The 25,571-nt window shown below is 38.4% G+C and overlaps 1 protein-coding gene across 3 annotated transcripts in view; it reads right to left on the reverse strand.

Annotated features, from left to right (window-relative positions):
- The window catches only part of LOC129768828 (opsin Rh4), a 276,388-nt gene that overhangs the window by 104,968 nt on the left and 145,849 nt on the right, over positions 1-25,571 (reverse strand). For 2 of the 3 annotated variants that reach the window (XM_055770739.1, XM_055770738.1), the window contains exons 2-4: positions 23,404-23,694; positions 23,194-23,332; positions 1,054-1,242 (exon numbers count right to left, since the gene is read on the reverse strand). In XM_055770739.1, the coding sequence (XP_055626714.1) occupies positions 1,054-1,242; positions 23,194-23,332; positions 23,404-23,530 (455 nt within the window). In that variant the 5' untranslated portion in view covers positions 23,531-23,694. Of the gene's footprint in view, positions 1-1,053; positions 1,243-23,193; positions 23,333-23,403; positions 23,695-25,571 lie in introns of those variants that run through there. The other variant, XM_055770740.1, reaches the window with a different exon arrangement.

A 25,571-nucleotide genomic window follows, 5' to 3' on the forward strand; every position in this document is an offset into this window, starting at 1 on the left:
TCCTCATAAGTAAAAACATGTTACTTTAATATAGAGAAAACATATTTGAAATGGAAAAGGTAATTTTCTTTTTTAATTTTTACTTTCTGAGTGTTTATTCAACCCAATGCGAATTTTAATTGGACTAACAACAACTAATACTATATGTAGAGCAACAACTTTTTTCTAATATTTCTTCACTTTTACAATTTTTCTCGCCGTGTAAACTTTCCTTGGGTGGAAATGAACACAACAAAACAGACGGCTTAAACCAAACGCCCCTTCCCGAGCGGGAACACACCTTGGACAATTTTTACGATGTGCTCCATTTTCGATTTTCAATTTATACCCCAATTTGTTTCCGGAATTCGTAATCCTACGTCAAAAGTTAGTGCTTTGAACAATAAATATCCGTGAAGCGGATCCAACTGCGTGAAAACGCTGTTAACATTGAAGCACAAACTTCCCAGTGAACTGAAATTCAACAACATTCTTGAGAAATATTCCACAAACTGAATTTCCTCTCGTATATATCCCGTCCTAGTCATGTATCTTTCCCGCTCGTGTTCCAGTCAGTCGGAACATTATTTGCCACTCAGCGGATTGCAACGGCAGGGGTTCTCTTTTCCCATTTTGGATCTTTTACGCGGAGTAAATGTTCGCCCAAGAAGGCAAGCGAATAAACTCGACGATTTGCAGTGGGATTCATTCACTAACGATGCGATTCGACTTGAGATTGGTTTGTTTTTCTCCAATGGCCGTCATTTTGCACTGCCAGGTTAACGACGATGTTTTTTGGTGACAGACTGGATTTATTGGGGGGAAACTGTTGAAAGTTTTCCTCTTTGCGAACCAAACTTCATTGCAAGGTCATTAGATTAGTGGTTATTTTCGCCACCGGAATGAACGTTCAAACCGTTTGATTTATATTTGACCCCTTAGAAAAAAAATTCCCGTCAAACGTAATGATTACGAGGAATAAATGGTAACGGATTTCACTTATCACAGACAGACGACAGCGCGATAAATATGCTATTTCCTGGAAACACTAGAATAAAATTTTTAATTACTTACTTGATGAACATCAGGATGACCAGTAGATTACCGCACAGCCCGAACAGCATCATGATGAAGTAAATCACGCCCAGGATGTAGTGGGCGGTCGCGGATGGTGGGTCGAATTGCAACCAGAACGGATTTATTCGATCCCGGAACGCTTCTTCGACGGGGGCCCCGTTATAGCCCGAGAGGGAGATGTATTTGCTGGAACAAACGAGAGGGAAATTAATTTTCCGACTGACCAACTTTGGACGGCTTATTGAGAGAACTCATTCCGTACCATCGTCGAAGGGGGTAAACAAAGTTTGCAAATTGTGTCTGGTGCTTCAATTCGATCTGAAAGGAAGGAGATCATTCAATCTCACCCGTCAACCAACCGAACACAGGGAAAGGATATTCTCTCTTCAAGTCATCGTTAATTCACGACATTAACAGCATATGTCATGCCTCCTGCTGGACGTTCTCTTCTTCGTCCTTTGGTTTTAGTGCGAGGCAGTCATTTCCTGGAAGGAAAGTTCTTCTCTATGCAATGAACCTGTGCCTGAAATGTACACAGTTGGTTCTGGGAAAGGAATGTGTCAACTTCAATCTTGCGGAAGCCAACGGAAGAGTAGAAGCGATCCGTCTGGAAGGAAGCATTTATTTTGGAGAAGCATTATCGTTTGCTTGTATCACCTGCAAAGAATTGTTTTGACATTCAAAAAATGATCTATTTATTGGTGTTTTTACTTGAAAGGCGTTCCCGTTAAGACACACGCATTTTTGGAAGACGGTTTGTTAGCAAACTTGATAGTGATTTAGTTCTTCTAGCCATGGATATGACATCCACTGCGGAGTGTGGTTATTCGCAGGAAGGTCCGATTCACGATTCACCTCCCTCATCCACGTCTCTACCAAACCATGGAATCTCATCTTGGTCCTAGGTCGTTAGTCGGTAGGAGAATTTTCAGAGCACGCTTTCCACTCTATTTTCCGGCCGAGATTCCACCAGCGTGTTGAAAGTATGTTCTATTCTCAAATCCTTATCCATTATTGCATTTAAAGTATTGATTACTTCCAATGTACTCGAGAGGCAAAATCGCACCAGACAACCCTCGACTCAGTGGGACCATTCATATTTCGAGGAAACAAAATATGACTTTCGCTTTTGGGGTGTCAATCTAGTTCAATTCTGTATATAATCACAAATCAAATGATCTCTTTCGTTACAAGTTGAAGCAAATTGGCTACATTAGTAGTCGCGGCTGTTTTGTGTTCTTTGATTTTATCATTAACATGTTCCGAGAAGTCATTTGTATCATTTGTATCTTCAGTTTCTTTAAAATTTCATTTATGTTGCCGTTGAAATACTTATCGAAACATCGCTTACAGCAGTGGAGGGGATCTGGCGTAGTGGTAACATCCATGCCTCTCACGCTAAAGGTCACGAGTTCAATTCTCACTCCCGACATTCTTCCATAAATGGAAGTAAAAAGTGACGAACCAGCTAAATGAGTTGAAAATCACTATAATACAGATACAAAAAAAAAATCGCTTACAGCAATACTGTAGAGCAATTCCATGTCAAGTTAACCAGCCGCTGTTCCTCGACCATATAATTTTTTTATATTCTGTACATACACTGTACATGTACACAAATGGTAATGTCCTCTGTCAATTTCCTCGTATCAATAATCTTCGATATCTTTTGAATTGCTTTGAGTACTACGTCTTTCGTTAAAGGTGCCAGGTCACGTTTTTATGGATTTTATTTTCGTAATCATTGATTGTAGTCGTTTTTTTTTGTTTTCATAGTTTTGACCTAGAGGGCGCTATATCTTATATATAAAATTCTCGTGTCACGATGTTCGTGGTCAAACCCCTCTGAAACGGCTCGACCGATTTTAATGATATTATACTCAAAAAACTTGGTAGGCATGAGAATAGGTCGTAAACTATATATGATACCGCTAGAATCCTATTACTTTATATTTGATACCGATTAGGGTGGTCCCATGCAAATAAAATCTGAATAACTTTGTTTTCGTATTTTTTTTGCATAAATTTGGATTGAAAAAAAACTTATAACCATATATAACCAATTTTCACCCTCATCTCCTTTTTTATCGCGATATATGAATTTTTATATAAAACATACCAAATAATTGATTCGTCGTTCGTTTTTAAACAGGACGAATTTATTTACGTTGTTTAATGCCACATGGCACTTCGTCCTCTTCATCGAATTTCACCCTACACATAAGCAAGTAACCTCAATTCGACTAAAACTAGGAATATCGCCGGCGATCTGGAAGCCTTTTTGGATGAGCACAATGAATTACTTAAATTATTCTAATCACACCCATGCTCGGAATGCAAAATAACAGTCACGCTATTGTCGTCAATCCTGTTAACAAACCGATTGAAGAGCACGTGTGTAGATCCAATGCGCCACAGTGACTTTAATTATTAAGAACATCATTACTCATTTTGAATTAATATTTCAATATTATGTGGTTGGAGGAGACGAAACAAATAAAAGAGTGCCCTCAATGGATTCTTATGTGTGTCGTTTGATGAATTGGCGCAGTCAGGACAACGTCATTCTAGGACGTCTTGAGCTGTGTCAATAATCCATGGTCAACCTATTAGAGAGCGTAGAGAGCGAACGACTGCGATTTCTATGAGACAATCAACAGAAGCGGTTCGAGGAATGATAGCGAGACGCTATCATGAGTAACACCTACACAGCCTTTGTTCAAAAGACAGCACGTGTGTTCAAACAAAATAAATGCAGTCTTTAATGGGCTCCATTACAAAATTACACGTATTTCGTCCAACATGTTGCTGGATGTATACAAGATTTATCGAAGAATCGTTAAGTTCGGACTGTTTTCTCAGTATTTAAACAATATCGAGTAATGATTTTCATCCAAATTTAAGCAATTTAAAATTATTTTCGTGTCTGTTAATCTGATACAGATTAAATTGCTCCACGAATACGGATTACTTATATTGAAGTTTATTTTGCGCCGAGGCAAGTTTGCTACATGTCATAGCACGATAATCAGATTACTGAATGCAAAAGACGAATCCTGAGATCCGATCGATCCGGTCCATTTCCCTGTACATCATAGATCTCATCTCCATCTCCACATCACACTCAGGTCCAGGAAGTTCCCACGGTCCAATGCAATACACGGTCACGTATCTGCTCGATATCCACGTGGAATCCTTCATCGATCATAATCAATTAATTTTATAGATCGTTGAAACATTTGAACACACATGTCTTGCAATACATGTATGTACATGTATAGCAATACATTAGTTATTTTTTATTCAACAGTCAAAATATTCACTAGAAGTAATTTATATGGCAGAACAACGTTCGCCGGTTCAGCTAGTTTTTTTTTAATATTTTTTCTTGAAAGCTGGGGATTTTTTACATATCTCGATATCAGTTCGTGCTCCCGTGGTCGAGTGGTTAGCGGCAAACCTAAAATGCCGGGCGTTCGGGTTCGATTTCCGTTCTGGTCGGAGAACTTTGGATTTTCGTTCTTGTAATTATTGATTGAGTTAATTTTTCATAGTTTTCTCGATTAAAGATATATATGTTTTATATTTTAACACTAGAAAGACCGAAACTTAGTATACACCTATATTGCCCAAAAGCAGTGAAAATGATTGCTTTGTGGAGGAATATCTGATGTGTAAAGAAATTTATTTAAAACTAATTTTAAATATTTTTCATATCATTTACGGTTACATAACAAGTTATTAGTGAATATTAACAATAAATCATTTTACTTGAAAAAATCATTTTTGGACTATTTATGTATTTTTTTGAAAATGAGGTGGAAATCTTTTCATGTGTTTTTATTACTTCTATAAATTTTCACATATTCATGCTTAGAATCTAGAACAGCTACTCTTTTACTTAGACCGCTTTTATGTACTTTAAGAACACAATTCTCTAATTTACATAACAGAGTTGAATGAAAAACGAGGCATGATATCTTCCGTTTGATAAGCTGATAGTTTTTGTTTCCTCTAATGCAGGGGTTCTCAAACTGTTTTGAGCAAGAGCCCCTTTTCCAGAATTAAGTCATACCTTAGATCCCCATAGCCAAATTTCTTTGAAAATCCTATCTTTAGTTTTTTTTTCTTACTGAATAATAATCAATTTGGAAACATTGCAGTTGGTTAAATGAATAAACATGACATAATTTTTCACGAAGGCGATCTGGCGTAGTGGTAACATCTGCACCTCTCACGCAAAAGGTCACGAGTTCAATTCACACTCTCAACATTCTTCCAAAAAATGGAAGTAATGTGACAAATCAGCCAGAAGTGTTGAAAATCACTATAATACAGAAAAAAAATCTCAATCATATTCAACAAAATAAATTGAGATAAAATTTAGTAAATATCAAGTGTAATCAATAATTATGAATACAAATTACTCACAAACTATAAAATATCCAAATCGTAAACCAATCTATCCAAAAATAGCAAAATATCAAAATGCGGTTCAATATTGGTTAGTTAAAGCTTTAAATCTCCGCGTTCTTTGATTTTCAAATGGTTCCTACGGTTTCGCGTTGTTTGTAACCATAATGAAGCCTTTTTCGTCAAGGGATGATTGTGGTAAACGAGAAGATAATTTTCAGCAATGTCTCACATCGCAGGATATTGTTTTTCAATGTTTCGTTATAACTAGAACATATGACAACCTTAGCTGTACTCCTGCCTCATCTGTGCTGATGGCAATCAACATTTCTTGCATTATCACCTTGGCTCATTCCATGATGTGGTACTGATTTGAACTTGACAGTTCAGCCGTGAAACATCTCAGTGCGAAACTAACAGCGTTCGGGTTGAACCTAGTGCGAAACTGGGTTGAAACTGAGGGAATAAAAAAACGTTTTGACAGCAGTTAGTGTGGCACTGGGGTTGAAACTGAACAAAAACGAATTCGCTGTAGGATATAAGTCATTCGCATGGTTGCCACATATACAGAATGCTCTGTATTTTACAGATTTTACGCCAAATGTCAGATACAGAATCTGTATGTACAGAATTACAGATTTTCTGCAAAGAAACATAATTTAAAGACATTTTTTCAAATACAAATTCAAAAGTTATTAATCACAGTTCATTATCTCTGTCTTCCATCTTACTAATAAACATTGTTTTTTTTATCGTTGAGTCATGAAGATATGTACCTCGATTTATAAAAATGTATATGAAATGTTACCTCACTTCTCCATTCCTGCTAAGAATGTTTTTGGGATACTTTTTGATAATTCCACATTCATCAGCATGCGTTGAGTGAATATTCTCGCTTCACAGTGCCAACAAAACAAAGTTCTGAAATCGATTGGCTTGCACAATGATGGACTCTATTTTGAAGGCAAAGAGCTATGTATCGGCTCAAGGAGGAGCGTCAAGGATGAAATTGACGGAAAATTTAAGAAAAGCAAAGTTCAACAAAACCATGTATAAATATCATACAATTTTTTATGAGAAACCTTTTTAATGATTTATTTTGTTGTATTGATAAGACTTAAGCAAACCATAAATAAGAGCAATAAATTCAAAATGAAAATAAACCTTTCTTTCCATTTTTTCCGTTAGTTTTTTGATACAGATTTTTTTTTGCTAAAAATCAGATATACAATTTTTTTCAGAAAATTCTACGAGATCAAATGGGCGGTGTTAAGTCAGAGCGGACCAAGTCGCAAAATAAAAAAAAATTTTGGAGCATCTTGAATATTTCAAATAAGAATTCGTGTTATTTTATAGAGGTCGATATTCAGACCCTGTCGACCTCCAAAATCAATTTTCGTTTCTGTCGACCCCTGGGAAACCGAAATCGACCCCAAGGGGTCGATATCGACCACTTTGAGAAACCCTGCTCTAATGGTTCCAACTAGAATGATTTTTTTTCTGTCAATAATTTTGTCACGAGTGACATACTAGAAAAAATTGGTCGCAATATTTCTTGAACATCTTGTAAATGGCTTGAAAAATTTCAGAGCAATGTGTTCACTGAGAAGCATTGATGATATTTCCTCAAATAATGAAAACCATTCAAAACATTCATTTCAACTGCATGCTAAGTTTATTGAGTTTATTAGGCATATACTGTGAAAATCTGCTACTGGTTTTTGTCGAAAATAATTGCTCGTCAACTGTAATATTTTGCCCTGGTTGACAGCAAGCTAGACTAAAGGGTGTGTCACATCAAATTGCATCACGGAAAAAACGCTGTAGAAATTTAATTCTTAGGAATTATATCTTCAGCTTTCGCTTATAATCAGATAAGAGTGTATAGATCACGTTGGCCATGCTTCACTGTCAATTTTTCGTAAATTTGGAAAAATGTCGTCGAACGAAAAAGAGCGTCGTGAATTAATCCTGTGCACTCATTTCGAGAATCCGGAGTTGTCACATCGGGACATCGGTAAGATGCTGGGAATCGTCCAATCCACGGTCAGCAGAGTACTAAAACGATACTTCGAGAACCTAACCATCGACCGGAAGGTGAAGAACGGCAAAAATGGATGCTCCGTCAGTGAAAAAGATCACAAGCGCGTAGTAAAGCAGTTTAGACGTGATCCGAGAAGTTCGGTCCGGGATGTCGCCAATAAGCTGAATTTGTCAAGTTCATTCGTCCAGCGGACCAAGCAGCGGGAGGGCCTGCGTACATACAAGGTTCAGAAGGCTCCTAACCGCGACGAAAGACAAAACATGCTGGGGAAGACGCCAGCCCGGAAGCTGTACACCGAAATGCTGACGAAGCCGCATTGCCTGGTAATGGACGACGAAACCTACGTCAAAGCGGACTTTCGTCAGCTGCCGGGCCTGTTGTTCTTCTCCGCAGAGGACAAATTCAGCGTTCCGGAGGAGATTCGCAAGCAGAAACTATCCAAGTTTGCCAAAAAGTACATGGTGTGGCAAGTGATCTGCTCTTGCGGAAAGCGGAGCGCCGCCTTCGTGATGACCGGCACGGTAAACGGGCAGGTTTACCTTAAGGAGTGCCTACAGAAACGCTTACTACCACTATTGAAGCAGCACGAGGGCCCGACCATCTTCTGGCCGGATCTCGCTTCGTGCCACTATTCTACGAAGCCAACGGGGTTACCTTCGTGCTAAAGGAAATGAACCCGCCCAACGCGCCGGAGCTTCGCCCAATAGAGAAATATTGGGCGATTATGAAGCAGGCCCTCCGGAAGAACCCAAAAGTTGTCAAATCGGAGGCGGACTTCAAGAGAAAATGGATTTCTGTTCAAAAAAAACTACAACCTGACGTTGTACAGAACCTTATGGACGGGGTAAAGAGGAAGGTGCGAGCATACGGGTTTGGGCTCGAAGTATGAATAAAAAGAAAATGCCAAAAGTTGTTTAATAGTTTTTATTTTACTGTCTAAAATTTTCAAAAGGATCGGTTTACTGGGCGAATTTCTACAGCGTTTTTTCCGTGATGCAATTTGATGTGACACACCCTTTATTCTCAATATTCTTAAAGCATATAAAATCCCAATAAATGCACATATTTCAGATAATTCTGTTGTTCAATCATTCATCAAAATTCAGCAGTCTACATTTGTGCGTTTCTTTATATGCTTGATGATATTGTTATCTATTTTCAACGAGATAAGATCATCTGCCATAATGCTCGTTTTTGCGTTACCTGTTAACTCTTTCACACCCTTGAAAATACAAGTGGATGGTTTCGTAAAATTTTGACCACACAGTACCATCGACAACTGTTCCGGTCGCCTGGAATGTGTTTTCTGTTTCTTCATCAGAGTCTGCACTGCTTAGCACCCTACAACTTTTCCCGGATACATTGATGACATTTTAATTTTCATCATTGGCTATCGACTCCTCATCATTACCTTCAGTGCCAGATGTTTCACTTTTCTTTTATTTTATGATATATGAAGCTTAATATAATGATTAAACATTATTGATTGAGAGAAAACAAGTGTAGCTCAGTGTTTAATGTGACAATTTTTATTTAGATCGTATTGGTTTGGAAATATTGGACGATTTGCTTAGGGGGTCCAAATTATCCCCACTTACCCTCAATGGTTCAAATAGATAAAAACTAGAAGTGTTATCATTCTTTCACACATTTGTTCTGTTCATTTGTGAGCTTTCCTACCCGTGCCGTCAATAACGAGCAACTTATCGATGACTAGCAGCGAAGAGGAATATTTGTCTAGGGAACTCACTGAGGCGAACCTTTAGTATCGTTCTATAATCGAAGCAATAAATATCGCTTGTTTTTCCTTGTTTTGCGTCATCACATGTCTTCGTTTCGGATTGAGTTCTGGGCGCGACCAATTCACTCACTCGCTGATATCTCTGGCATTGCAATCATTACATAAGATTAAGGTTCTGAGCTGCACAATTGTGTGGGGAATCATTAAGCTAGACTATCTTCAGCTCACCAAGAAAATAATTGTGCAGGAATTTAGTGTGTGATTTGGTTTCGCATACCATAACAGCTACTCTAATTGAAACCGGCAATATTAACAGAAAAAACTTCTGTTGAGAAGAGTGCAAAACAGAGAGAAGTGGGTGTATGTTTAGTTGCTTCAAGCCATCGATATATGAATATTTGTGTGCGTACGTGCGTGCTGAAATCCTATTTGAATCTGCTACGGTGCGATGCGACAATTGTCTTATTTTTTGATGCTATGATGAACAATTGTTTGGTGATGCTAATTATGCAGCAGCGTTAATATAAACAAAAAGGGTTGATAGCGAATGGGACATATTTGCGCTGATGTATGAATAACGGATCTCTGCTGAGACAAATATTCAGCGAACATCGCTTGTTTTCCATCATCATAAAGCGGATCTTACACGATCAGTAGCATTGACATTATCAGTAATGCAATGTTGGCACGAATCGCTCCTTTCCGCAACATCATTATTCTTCAATCCTACACGATCATTTTTATTGACGGTTTGATTGCTTCTAGTAATGCAGTTATTGTCATTCTAATGAAGTAATATCATTATTATTTATCGTGTAAGGATTTAAGGGTTCTTACACGATCAGTAGCATTGTGTAGCAATCTGTGTTTAATTTGTGTGGGAGCCACCCCACCATAGAAAGGGGGGAGGTGTCTCAAACTATAACGAAAACCTCGACGGTCCCAAAAACCCCTCGGGCACCCGTGGCCGAGTGGTTAGCGTCTCACATTATCATGGCGGGTTCGATTCCCGTTCTGGCCGGGGGATTTTTCGTCAAAGAAATTTCCTTCGACTTGCACTGTGGTCACGCGTATTCTAGTGCTTGCCCCTCGGAATACATTCAAGGCGTGTTATTTGGCTTAAGAAATTTCAAGTATTAATAAATGACGCTAGTTAATGCATAATGCATAGACGGCAAAAGTTCCACAGGGAACGTTAAAACCATTCAAGGAAGAAGGTAAGTGCCACTCGCAAAACTACCTTAAACGAGGATGATATCAGCGCTAATCTTGATCATAATGAAGCAATGCAGCTCTTTTCGGTGTTATTAAAATTAACAGAAAGAGTTTATTTAGTCATCGAGAAAATAAATGTCGTTCTGGAATTTTGTATGTGATTTGGTTTAACTTGACTTTCTCCACTAAGGATAACAGTTGCGCCTATCTCGTGCATGTAAAAGTAATGCAACTTTTTTCGAGGCCAGTAATATTAACAGAAAGCGTTTCTTTTGAGAATAGCGCAAAATGGTGAGAAGTGTTTATATATTTGGTCGCTTCAATCCACCAAGAATAAATCATTGGTTGACCTTTCCCTCTCAGAACAATACACAATCTGATCTATTGTCGCAATTTGTTTCTTGTCAATGTAAGAATAAAAATTTATCTCGAACGCTATTCCGGTAGCCTTTTCCACAATAGACACTCGCCAACTGATTGTATAAAAAAACAAAACATTTCAGAGCGTCCAAACAATTCTACTAAACAGTAATTTCTAAAATTTCGCAGTATTCTCGTGTCTTGGACACAATCCCTTATAATTTTCTAACATCAATATATCTCCAGTAAAAACGAGAAAACTTACCGCTAATTCGTTAAAATGAAGGTAAAAAAATCTTATACGAAAATTACTTTTGAAGACAACTTTATATTATAATGAAAAGTTTTAGTAAAAATATCGGAAATGTATAGACAAATGGTTAAATAAGAGTTAGGAATACGTGTTTCGAGTAATTAAAAGCCAGTTTTAAAATATTAAAATTTGAATGAAAATTGTGATATTAAACTTTTCATAAAAATTGGCTTCGTGTCTTCTAACCTGATAGAGATAACACTATCGAGTTTGAGACCCAAATTATGGACCCTAATTGAAAGAATTTTTCGTTCTGTTCGGTTTGCTTGATTTAGACTTAAAATGTTAAAAAGTTATGATAGAAACTTTGTGCATCAACGAAAATTCTGTAGCAGGACGATTGTCTGATTTAATTTTTCCAGTACTGTATATCTTTAAATTTGGATGTCATTTCACGTTTTGAACATATTTTTCATTAACGTATCTACGAGGACACTATATATAACCCCTCTTCTCTCATCGTGGACCAGCGCTATCCCCCACTATACACCCAAACTAGCGTTGCCAGAAAGCATTTCATTTTCGATAGAAAACATGTCATTTCGTGCATTGAAGCGTCAAATAGGTAAATAATGTCATATGTCCCCCAACGCTTTAAAATGTTTGTATGGATGGTAGCAGACATCTCTTTCTTTTTTCTTTTTTCATCTTTTTTGGGATTGCACCCAAATAAAAGTCCAAACGTCGTCAACGGGAATCGGACCAAGACCGGCTGGAATGCAAGACTGTTTTACACGATCACGCTATCCACATAGCTAATGATGCTGTTTGGGAAGAGCGTGATAATATAATATCTCATTACAAATTGAAGTTGGAAAGTGTTTTCTAATTTTACTCCTAGAAAACACTTTCCAGCATAAACGAGATCTATATCCATCTCGGTCTGGGCCGTGGCCAGGTAATGCGTGCTTATTTGGAACGTGTCTTTTGTTTCTCTCGCTCGTATTAATCTTATATTGCCGTACCATATATATAAAGGGCGAACACAAAATTATTGCAACACCGAAAATGTCATGCCAATTTTCTTATAATGTTTAGAATCAAACCAAAATTTTAGGGTAGTTTTGTACATATATTTACTTCAAAAATCAAAAGAAAAGTTAATCGATGGAGCCTTGAGTGCCCTCCATCAAAGTCATCCGGTACCAGTTTCTCAGTTTTTTTGACGTAGAACTACGTCTTTCATTAAGGGTGCCAAATCAGAAAACAGGTCACGTTTCTATGAAATAAAGTTAACGTTAATAACTATTTTTGTCGCGAACGGATTTTGGCGATTTACATACTAATCGAATTGGAATTTCCGTAAGATTTGTTTAATATGCTATTATTTAGATTCCCCTGGTTTGTAGATGGTTTAAAATCCTGAAAACTTTTAGCGTTTCCATTTTCCCATACATTTGTTCTGTTCATTTGTGTGCTTTCCCGAACTGAGCTGTCAATAACGAGCAACTTATCGACGACCAACGGAGGGGAAATCGTAGGATTTAAAGTCTCCGTGAACAAAGGAAAAGGTAGAAGAATGAAAGGGAATACTTGCCTAGAGTATTAACAGTGGATCTCGCTGAGGCAAACTTTCATTCGGCATCGAACTGTTGAGCAATCCAGTTCACTTTGCTTACGCTGCGCTTCGATCTAAGATTGGACCCCACCAGTGGTAATCCAACTTGGATATCGTCGTGTGATTTTTTCAGTTCGTTTTTGGCGTTATTCATATCGTGTGTTTTTCTTTCCGCGTCATAAATTGGACGCTTCGCGTAGAATGTTGAATGTCTTACTGGAATGTTATAAGTTATATGGGTTCGCGTGCCAATCGCAAAACTGCCTTCAACTAGGATTACATTTGCGCTAATATTGATAATAATGAAGCATTGCTACTGTTTCCGAGGTTTTTATTAACAAAAAGAGTTTATTTCGCTTGTTTAGTCACCAAGAAAGTAAATGTCGTTCTGGAATTTTGTATGTGGTTAGATTTCGCTTGCCAGTAGCAAAACCTCCTCCGCTAAGGGTGACAGCTGCGCATCCCTCGAGCATGAGAAAGTAATGGAACTTTTTTCGAGGCCAGTGATATTAACATAAGCGTTCCTTTTGAGAATAGCGCAAAATGATGAGAAGTGTTTATATTCCTAGTAGTTTCAAGCCACCAATGTATGGCGACTTATATAAAATAACAGTGTAGTTCTACGTCAACAATGCGGTCGTATCTTGGACACAACCTCCTATATTTTTTTCCTTTTTCTTAACATGTCCTTCTCGTCTTTGACTGTCTTCTTTCTCTTCCGAAGTTCCCGCATCATTATTGCCCAGTACTGCTTCACCGGGCGCAGCTCCGGACAGTTTGGCGGGTTCATGTCCATTGGAACAAAATGGACAGAATTGGCCTCATACCACTCCAGGACACTTTTAGAATAGTGGCATGATGCCAAATCTGGCCAAAATAGCTGAGGTTCGTCGTGCTGCTGCAAGAACGGCAAAAGGCGCTTCTAGAGGCACTTAGATTTGTAGATCTCGCCATTTACTGTGCCCCATGTCACGAAAGGCTCACTCCTCAGTCCGCAAGAGCAGATGGCCTGCCAAACGAGATATTTGGAGGCTAACTTCGACATTTTCTTCTTCTAAAATTTGTCGTCCACATCGAACTTGCTCTTGCCGGTGAAAAACTCCAACCTCGTAATTTGCTTAAAATCGGCTTTTATATACGTTTCGTCGTCCATCACACAGCAGCCATATGTTGTCAGCATCTTCTCGTAGAGCTTCCGTGCCCGAGTTTTAGCCGTCGATTGTTGCCGCTCATCGCGGTTTGGGAAGTTCTGTACCTTGTATGTATGTAGTCCAGCTCTCTTCTTTGCATTCTGGACGTAGCTCTGCGACATGCCGATCTTTTTAGCCAAATCACGGCTTGAGACGTTGGGATTTGCTTTAATCATCCGCTTCACCTTTCCCTCCGTCTTTTTATTCTCCGGTCCCGGTTTTCTTCCAGCTCCTTTGCCGTGGTCCAACGTCAACCGCTCCTGGAACCGCTTCAACACTCTGGAGGCGGCTGAATGGTGAATGTTCAACATATTTCCCAACTGCCGGTGCGACAGGTCAGGAAATTCCAGGTGTTTGGAAAGAATTTTTTCTCTCGACTCGCGTTGGTTCACCTCCATTTTCGTTGAATCGAAAAACACGACTTCGAGTTTGACAGCATGTAGACAATACATTAATACATCAATACATCAATGAGAAAGTGTGCAAAATTTGGTTGATTTTTACCCAATGGTAAAAAAGTTATGCCCTGTTGAATGTGTCGCAATAATTTTGTGTTCGCCCTTTATATGTATATTATACAAATGCTTACCAATATTTGTGAGTCATGGCATTTTCTGTCATTTTTACGCTCATTTAAGGTGAAGGTGAAGCTAGCCACAAATGGCTGCCACAGTGGCGCTCATTTCTTTTATCTCCCTCCCTCACCCCTCGCCCGAAAATCAATAGTTTTGCGAAACAGTGTGATGAATTTTCGCACACTTCCCATCAAGTAGTATCAACCAAACTCTAATCTATTACTCACAAGATATTAAATTTTCATCTGCTGTTGAACTGTATAGCGAAAAACGTCGGGAAACTCGAGCAACTGCTCTGAAAGATAAATTTTCATTTTTCAATCTTCCACAATGGTTTTGTTTGTATTGGTGAAAGCATCGTAATTTTTTCGACACTGTTGCCAGACAACATCATCGAAACAGCTATAAAATCCACTCACTCAATAAAATTCCTGAGTCATAGCGCTTCATATAATGAAAATCATTAGAATAAAATTGTGTTCAATTATCAATACAATTATTATTTTTACGTTTAATGGGTCTATAATGTTAGTTTTAGCAACTTTAACATTGGGTAAGAAAATTGTATTGCAGAGCTCGGAAAACTGCCACGGCTGCCTATGCTTTCAGAAACAGTAATCGGAAATGTATTATATTGAATCAAAATGCCTCGGCCAACGAAGAGAAGGGTTAAGGCTCTCCAACGTGAATATGTGAAAACAATACGATCAAAGGAAGAAAATATTAAGAAATTATCAACATGAAGTTACTATGCGGAAGAACTTGTTAATACCAAAAGAGCCCCAATTCGCATGTGTTATAAATTGGCTCATGTTACGCTCGCGTATAATCAGAATTTCACTTCATATGCAAATGCACCTTCTATATATATTTATATTTGCAATTGTTCATCGGAACATATCGTTCATACATTTTACTTTAGTATTGAATTGTTATTTTTTTTTCTAATGTATTCACAGACTCGTGTCAATGAAGCGCCCCATAGTCTGATAAGTGAATTGATCTATTTACGTGTGCTTTGCTATTCTCTCACAAACACTATTACTCCGTTTTTACTCGCGGGTTTACCTATACTACTACAATGGCTAGCTTCCACCTTCATCTTAAGAAATGTTTGAGTTACGAAATACGGGTAGGATTTGCAAACAAATCGGCAAAACAAATGTATGGGAAAAAGGAAGTTCTTCCAGTTTTGATGAATTTAAACCGTTTAGAGATTGGCGAATTTCAATGTACAGCATATCAAACAAATCTTAGAGAATTTCCGATTCTTTTTTTTTTTTTTTTTTCTTGATATTAGAGACCCGTTCCACTATATGTTATTTGGGTCTTTTAAGTCTAAATATTACAATTCAGTTAATTTACAATTCATATTTTCGTATCATATTTCTGTATAAATTCCAATTTTCCTCAGAAACTCCATGATGCTTTTGATTCGATCCTCTCCATCTGCTAGAGCTTCTCGCATATTTGCTCGTAATCCCGTACTCCTACGTTCGTATTCTAAACCAGGACACTCAACTATAATATGCTTTACGGTCAATCGTCCACTACACCACCGACAATCCGGAGCATCTGTCCTGTCGAGCAAGTACTGATGTGTAAGTAGCGTGTGACCTATACGCAATCGAGTAAGCATCACATTTTCTTTTCTTGTCTCTGCTGTCACTGTAAAGGGTAAAACCGTATTTTTAACTTCTCTCAGCTTGTTCTCCCTCACAGCATCCCATTCTGCCTGCCATCTCCAAGTGATTCTTCTCTTTATATGGGTTTTAACTTCCCGAATATCAACCGCAATGGATCTGTCGACTGTATGGTTCAGTGACGCTTTCGCCTCTTGGTCAGCAAGCTCGTTGCCTGGTATACCAATATGACTCGGTATCCAGCAAAACGTGACATCTTTCCCATTATCGAAACATGTATTGTAAAGTGTTTCCATGCAGTCTCTCCATTTCGTCCTTATTCTGTAGCTTCCGAGCGAAGTTATTACACTGAGCGAATCTGTGCAAATAAGGTACGCTCCAGTCCCCTCTTTATTCTTTACTCGTAGTAAAGCCTCTTTAGCTGCTTCGCTTTCCGCTGCATAAATGCTCGCAATATCCACCATTCTTCTGCGTACCACCGTATTTCTATCGATAATGCTAAATCCGCTTCTTTCTTCACGTTTAGACCCGTCCGTGTATAAAGTTTCATGATTTCGATATCTCGTCGATTTTCTTAGAAGAAATCGTTGTAGTAATGATGCTGGTAAATCATTCATGCGACTAACATTCAATAAAGATGTATCAACCTTGATCAATCGTCTCTCCCAGGGAGAGCTACTTGGATGGGAGAAATGATATATACTAGGAAGCAAGATTTGCAATTTTCCCAAAATATTCGTTCCTCGCTCTTCAGTAGTACCGGATCCTGTGAATTGTGGTGATCCCCAAAGTTCTCCGGAACTGGAATCCATGTCTGATAAATAGTACCGATCAGAACTTTCCACGAAATCTTCTGAGTCAATTGCTGTACGTTCTGCTTCTTTCCTTGCCTTAATTTTTGCTGTATATATAGCAGTTCGCTGATCAAGTAGTGTTCTAAGACTGGGAATACCCACTTCCGCTTGAATGCTGATGATAGGACTGGTGTAAAATGCTCCATTAATTGCCCTCAATCCGGCATTGTGTATCGTCTCCAACCTTTTCAAATTTTCATCGCGCACTGCTGAGATTACCGGAGCTGCATAGAGCATTTTTTCTAGAACTGTAGCCTTATATATTTTTAACAATGTTGCTCTATCGCCGCCCCACGATTTATTAGCTACACAGCGAATTAAGTGTAGCCTTTGGTGACACGATGCTCGAATTTGCTCGATATGTTTTTTAAATTGAAGCTGCTGATCAAGAGTGATCCCTAAACATTTATACACCTTTCGTATGGGGATTGGAGTATCATCCATTTTCAATGTACGTGTCGAAACAATTCTCCTAGCTCTCGGATGTTTGAAGATCATCGTTGCACATTTTTCAGCAGAAATTTGGAAACCCGTTCGTTCTTCCCAGCTGCTGATCACATTCAGCGCTCTTTGTAGCCTAGTTTCAGTATCCTCTTGAGTTCTTTCACCTGATATCAATACCACATCGTCTGCGTAACTGAGACAGATCACATCGTTGATCAGATCTTCAGTTAAAGTATTAATAGCCACTAAAAATAGGGTAACACTAAGAACAGATCCCTGACACAGACCATTTTCCATTATTTTTTCGTTAGACAAACTTCCATTAACAGCAACTCGAAAAGTTCTTTTCTTCAATGATTGTTCTATGAATTTCCATAAGCGACCTCCAATGCTCCATGAACTAAGTTTTTCTAACACCATGCGCCTCCATGTCGTATCGTACGCTTTTGTTATATCCAAAAACACTGCTTGTGCGTAATACCTTTTCTTCAATAATTCTCGTATAGTTTTTTCGAATGTAACTAGGTGATCTGTTGTGGACCTTCCTTTTCTAAATCCATATTGATGTTGGTGAAGTAATTTTTTCGACTCCAGAACAAAAACGAGACGGTTATTCACCATGCGTTCGAAAACTTTTGCCACGCAACTATTTAGGAAAATAGGTCTATAATTCTTTGGATTAACTCGTTCGCCTTTCCCTTTATAAATTGGGACAATTATTGATGTAGTCCATTGCGATGGGTATATCGACTCTATCCACAGGTCATTGTATGCTTTTAACAGTTGTTCTTTACATTCTTGAGATAAGTGAGTGATCATTGAATAGTGCGTTTCGTCTTCCCCAGGAGAGCAATTATTTATTCCTTCTAGAGCTTCTTCCAGTTCGTACATGGAAAAAATTTCATTGTACCTTTCATTGGCTTGATCAGGAACAAACAACGATTGAGCTTCAAGTATTATTTTTCTCTGACGAAATTGTGCGGTGTAAGATGCATTGCTTGAAACAAAACTAAAGGCTTCGGCAAGTAACTCGGCTATTTCATGGTTCATTGTTGCAGTTCGGCCATCATACGTTATTGCTCCTATGTAGTTTGTTTTACCACCTCCTTGAATTCTACGAAACTTACTCCACATTTCCTTCATGGGTGTTTGTGAATTGAAACTGGTTGCAAATTTTTGCCACGATGACTGCTTTGCTGAGTTAATTAATTCACGTACAGTTTTCCTCGCTTGTTTGAATTCTTCTACAAGACGTTGTTTGCAAGGGTGATCATCTGCAACGGATTTCATTTTCCTAAGCACTTTTTTTCGTTTTTTTATTGCTGCACCTATGTCTTTGTTCCACCACGGAACCACTTTTCTACCAGGTTGATATGTGGTTTTGGGTATTGCTTCGTTGGCGGCTTGTAGCATTGCTTCCGTCATGTTCAGCATTTGTTCTTCTGGATTCCGATTGGTGGTGAACTGAAGTATGTTTTGATACTGCGCCCAATCAGCTTGTTCTATCTTCCATCTCGGTCTGAAACATGTATTCTGTAGTATTCCTGGGAAGGAGATGAACATAGGACGATGATCACTTCCATGCGTTTCCTCAGCAATACTCCAGTCTAAGCAACCAGCTAACTGTGTTGAACAACAGGCAATGTCAATACATGACTCGTTACCTGTAGCGTGATTAACGAAGGTTGTTTCGCCACTGTTCAATACGACCATATTACATTCTGTAAATACTTCATCCATATCTTTTCCTCTGGAGTTAAAGTCGGAGGATCCCCATGAAGGATGGTGTGCATTTATATCACCGACAAATATAATTGGTTCAGCCACACTACGAATCAGTGATTCGATTTCTGTTTTGTTTACGTTTCTGCTGGGCGACAAATATGCATTTATGATGACAGTATTTATAGGTTGTCCGATCTTCACGATGATGACTTCTAAGGTGGAGTCAGTATCAATTCTTTGACTATCAATACCGTTCCTCACTGCAACAAGCACTCCTCCTGCAGCCCGATGGCAGTCAGTTCTATCTCTGTTATGAACTGTGTAACCGTTAATTTGAGGAGGATGACGTGATGAACACATGGTCTCTTGCAAACAAAGCACCAATGGATCCTTTTCGTTGATCAACAAGTCTAATTCTGCCTTTCCAGTTCTGAATCCTTGGATGTTCCATGAAATTATCATGGGGTAATGGGTTGTTGCCTGTTGAGCTGTAGCTGTATCCGGGGGGGGATATATAATTAGGTAGTGTTACTGAGCTATTGTACATATAACTTGCCTGCGGAAACTGGCCTCTCGTGTCAACAGCCGCCGACGGATCTTCAGGAAAGCCTGGAACGTCATCGGGCGGGGTTGACACGAGGAAGGGCCTGGCTCTATTTGAGCCGATTATTCTGCTGCTAGTAGGTTGGTTGTGATGTTCATTTTCATTACGTTGTAGATCTGCTTCTCCAATGCTAAGTTCTCGTGTGTTCAATGAATTTACCGAAAATTGATGTGATGATGTTTGTTTTCTGGATTTCGTGTTAGACATGTGCGTTTGAGAAAAAAGACGTGGCATTGAATGATTCTATTAAAAAACTTCCATTTCACTGGAGTCACAGTTTTCATCTGTTGCTTTCTTTCTCGTAGCTTGCGCTTTACGGGAACGGCCAGATTTCCTCTTTACTTGTTTTGGCTTTTCAAGCTCTATCGACGTAACAGAATACAAATTTTGTGATGCATCGTGTTTGTCATCACTGCTGATGTCAATGGTAGATTTAACTTTCTTAGTTTTCGGTGATTTCGTTCCTGGGCTTGAGAAGTTAGATATGTTTGACGTGGACTGTCCGGTAGCTTGATTGTCTTTGCATTTTAATTCTTCGATTTCTTCCTGAAGTTGTTCCAATCCTTCCAATATTTTTTTCGTTTGTATCAATTCCATTCGTAATCTTTCGATTTCTTTGTCCTTTTCCGATTCACTACTTTGTTGTCTGAGGCGTTTCAGTTCCTCCTTCAACATGTGTATTTCGTTGTCCTTCTAGCTGTCTTTTCTGATGTTCTCCAGTCTACTCTGTGCACTACATACTGCTGAATAAGTATTTGCACTGTATAATTTGGCGTATTCTTTCCTTGCTTCAGCGAATGAAATGCCACTTTCCACTTTTATCTTTATGATTTTCTCTTCTTTTGCGTATATTGGGCATTTTTTATTGACCGGGGAGTGGTTTCCACTGCAGTGTTTACAAACTACTACTCTAGTGCATTCCTCTATTTCTCTTGGGTGACTCTGAGAGCACTTACTACAAATCGCATCATTTTCGCATTTTGCAGTTACATGGCCATAGTTGAAACATTTATAGCATATCATTGGCGTTGGATAAAAGAGTCTGGTTGGAATACGTAGAGGACCAAACATCACATATTTCGGAGGTACAGTTCCGTTTATTGTGAGTATGAGCGTTGGTGTGTTATTTTTTTTGTTGCCTTCATTACGAGTAATCCTACGAACAGCAATGATATTCTGAGCCTTCAGTTCCTGTTTTAACTCATCTTCAGTTAGTCCTATAACCTCACGGCAGCTTACTACGCAGCGGCTTATGTTTAGTCTTTCATGAGGGACGACTTCAACTTTTGTGCCATCAAGTAACTCGGTCAATTTCATTAGTTTTCGTGCTTGTTCCGTACTCCTGGTTTTAAGTACATATTTGGTACCATTGTCTTCTGTGTGAGCTGCCTCAATTTTACCACAAACTTCATCAATTGATTTCCCTATGACGAATGGATTTTTCGGAAGAATATTGTTTCCAATCGGTCTCAATGATAGCACAATTCTTTGTCCGTACATTCCCATTCTGTCCATCCATTTGGGTAATGTTCTAGAATTCATGTTTTCCAATGGATCGCCGGGAGGCGGATGCAAAGGATCCAATGCCATTTAGCCTATGAAATTATTCTATCCAGTTCGAAGTAGTCAGATCACTCCACTTGTATAAACTGTTCAGTCTATGTTGAAACGTTCACTATGCGCTTTAAGCGCCACTAATTTTCTTGTGACCAAGTTGGCTATGACTTTTTTAATAATAAAAAAGGTTTTTGTTAGCACTTCCGATGAAAAATTCCGATTATGATTATTACAATTGACGGCCTTGAAACGAGAAAAAAAATATTCTCAAGGATGTATTGAACGCTATTTTAAGTTCGCGAATATATTTTCCCTTTTTCCGAAGGGGTTTTCACCACTAAAATTACGCTTTTTGTAGAGCTCACCAAAAACCATTTTCCGATTCGATTGGTATGCAAATCATGAGAATTCGTTCACAGTGAAAATAGTTATTAACGTTAACTTTATTTCATAAAAATGTGACCTATATTATGATTTGGCACCCTTCCTGAAAGACGTAGTTCTTCGTCAAAAAAAATTATATTGGAACTTTTTCTCCCTCACGCTATCCGCCAAATGTTTCTCCGATCTATAGAGGAGAATGGACTTAGTTTATTTACGTTTGTTTCCGAAGCAGAGTTTTACTCGAGAAAGTAGTCAGTTTGATTAAAAATACGTTGTTCTGGAATTGTTGTGGAAATGAAAATTGGTGAAGGAGTAAATTCACCCACTGTTTAGTACGCTTCCAGATTCATAATTGGTTATCCAATTTCCAATATGCTAGATGCTCTGGGCGCGGCGGATCGCCTAGAAATGGAAATAAAAATGATGCTTTGGTTGGAAGATTTTCCCGAAATTGAAACCGAAACCGTAGCCCAAGATGCCATCGGAATTATACCACAACTGAAGAACGGAATGTTTAGATTTACGTTTTTTCAAGTGTCACTATTGCGGTTTGTCTCGATTCCTCGTCTTCAACCACAAGCTGCAAAGATCGGTAGTGATAGGAAAAGACACTAAACTTGAAGGAAAACAATAAAATGAAACAAAAATGTGATAGTATCATTCACATTTTCATTCACATTCTGGTTTGCAACAACTTAAAAATGATAAACCTCGCTCTACAGCTCCAAACAGAATGGTCATTGATGGAACAAGGTTTCAATCGATTCTGCAAAAGGTTTGGTAAATTGGTAAATAAACGTAACAATAGAGACCTATTCACCTATTCCTATTCAAAACGCCTCAAAATGATTGATTCGTGTAAGCAGTTCAATGGAATTGATCAAACCATAAAATGAAAAACAAGAAAATCTGTATTATTCTTGATTATTTTACGTTACATTTCGAATCAAAACGGGATAATACTGTTCATAGGATTTTTAAAAGCATAACCATTGAATTTGTCCCTAAACACAATGACGGAGATGTGGATATGCGATGGCATCAAGCTGAAAACTTATCCTCTTCAACCAACTCGCAACATTTTTGCGAGTGATATGAGTGTGCTTACATGCAATCTTACCAATTACTATGCAGCTTCGATTGGCGGAGATAGTGACTCAAGACGATGCACGCAAAGTGAGTTGTGCAAGATTGTAGGTCAGCTTGTTATACACATCTTAAGCATACTTGTGGCGATGGGCACTCGTGTGGATCTGGTATACCCCCGAAGAAGACGATGCACAAAGGAACAAGAATACCATCTTCCGAGGTCGAAATGTTAGTATAACATGAGGAAGGACTAGGGGAAAAATGAAGCCCAACAAGCGAAAGCTTGAACGAAGAAAGTGGTTTTTAGTTTGAATTGTAATGAGCAGCTTGGAGGAAAGTTGTACTGAGGATACATTTCGAATGCAGGGAGGATGCAATCCTGATAAACGAAAATTAAAAGATGTTTAACATTACCGACGAAAACCTACCTCCACAGACCACTGGCATTGATTAACGCCAGTGAGTCTTCGATTGGGTGCGACTGTGACCCAATGCCCTGTCCAGATGTCAGGTCCTCGTTTACGGTGACAGATGCCGTCATTCTTGATGTCTGCGGGTAGGTTGCATCTGGAATAAACGAAATTGGCGCACATGTTATCGCGGAAAGCTCTAAAGGCAGCCGCCTGCAGTTCATTTACCTTCGAGTCCCGCCGGAAGCCGATTAGAGCGAAGGATCTGGGACTTATCTGGCAACTCGTAGTTAGCACTGATATTAGCGATCATCTCGCACAGTACGAACAGAATTGCTCCGAATCGTTGCAACATTGTGTCACTCAGGTGAACTGTTTTTTTCCTTCACTCCACCAAATGAGGTCGGGTGTTAGCCATGCACGTGTTTGGATTTATCTTTCTGTGCAGGCGTTTTGTTTTTTTTTTGTTTCTTTCGTTCTCAGCGAGGAGACAGAGTCCAATTAGCGCGCCTCAGGGAGCTGAAAAAATAGACAAAAAGAAAACCTTTAGATGTAATGAATCTACTGACTGAGATTGAGGATGTCCTAAAGATAGGAAAAAAAATTATATACTCAGATTACAAGCGAAACCTGTCACCGGCGTGGGCTAATGGTTTCGGCTATAATCGTTGATATTGATTTTCAGATGGTCAAGATCCAGCCTGAATCACTTGGTCAACTTTCGTGCCATAAATTAATTATGACTAAACTACTTTGATGATATAACGAAAATTAATGCCATAGAAATGTCATCAAATAAATCAATCAGCTGAAGAAAGAGTGCCACAGCAAAATAAAACAGAAGAAATCGGTGCGGACTCGCTTGTTGGAGTCTGCGGGCGATTCCCTGTGATCGCTTTTAGGTGGCTATCAATATTGTACCCCAGTGACTGGTGCAGAAGCGGTCATTATGCATGTTCGACGAATTGGTGAGAGATATTACATCCGGATTTTTTTGCAATCACATTTGCGAATGTGAAACTTAATTGTGGGTTGTGCTTTAGAGTAAACATGGCTTTTTCAAGACAATGATACATTTTTGTTTAAATTTAATGGAAGCCATTAAATTCATTTGAAATAGCCTTCTTATATGAAGCTTAGTTTGGTCGTATACCAACAACATTTGAATCATTACATTGACGAACAGAACAAAAAGATGAAATAAAGAGAAGTTTTCATACGAGCATCATAATCTCCAATGTAAATTCAGTGTATGCGACATCAAGTTGCGAGAGCTTGAACCAGCATGATAATGCATATGATAATGCACATCGAAGCTACGGTAACAACTATTACGTGCTAATTGCAACGAAAACGACGAAGAATTTTAAAGACAGGCAACAGAATTGTAAAACAAATATCTCGGTGCCTTTTTTTTTCTTCCTAAATATATATTCCATTAAGGCACACATGGTGTTAGGAAGATAAAAGGCCGGGTGTTCAATATTTTGAAATTTTTTTTCTAACGACTATGTTAGTAATATGAAACCGGTTACTCGCGGTTGTTTTATAACAAAATATTGTTTTATATCTGTACGTTAACAATCGTACAAAAGACATTCATTCATCAGTTTTTGAAACAATCAGGAGGAATGGTTCGCACTGTTACTACACAGAACACAATAGGTTTATTAACAGCAAAATTGAAAATTCAGTACTCATTTGTGGATAATTGTTACGAAAATGTCCACGCCTGTCCACGATGTGAGGGTATGGGGTAGAGATTGCATTACCGTCCCAAAATTCAATAACCGGTTATCCGGTAATGAAAATTTCATTACCGGTAAAATCGGTAAATAACCGGCAAAAAAATACCTTGAAATAAACCATTTTCTTAAAGAAACGGATTTTATGATTAATTTACAAGAAACAGTTTACAGATTAGTTTTTTTTTTTTTTTATTAAATCGTTTATTTTTACAGGCTCAGTTACATAAGTTTAAAGGAGCCGAACTCCTATCTGTATTGTTACAAGTATATATAATCATTTTTCATTAATTCTAGTGTTAATGAAGTAGAGAACCGATTACTCGCGGTTTGCTCGAGTTTAGAAGGGTGACATTTTTTTCAGGAAAAAGAAGGGATATAAGGATATGTTGACAATGTTCACACTCACATTCGCACTCACATTCATCATACTCAATTCTTAAGCCTATCTTATATCTAACATGTATTTACATTTCACCTTATTCTATTGTTAGTAAGAAGGGATTTAATTTCTCGCGAAGGAAAAGGAAAAGGAAAATATAAGGATATAAGGACAATCACACACGAAGATCGATAACTTTCAAGAAGACGTATATTTGGGACATGTAATCAAGGTCTAACCGAGCCAACACATCTCTCACCGGCACATTG

Source organism: Toxorhynchites rutilus, chromosome 2 (assembly GCF_029784135.1).
Source record: "Toxorhynchites rutilus septentrionalis strain SRP chromosome 2, ASM2978413v1, whole genome shotgun sequence".
NCBI classification, from domain to species: Eukaryota; Metazoa; Arthropoda; class Insecta; order Diptera; family Culicidae; genus Toxorhynchites; species Toxorhynchites rutilus.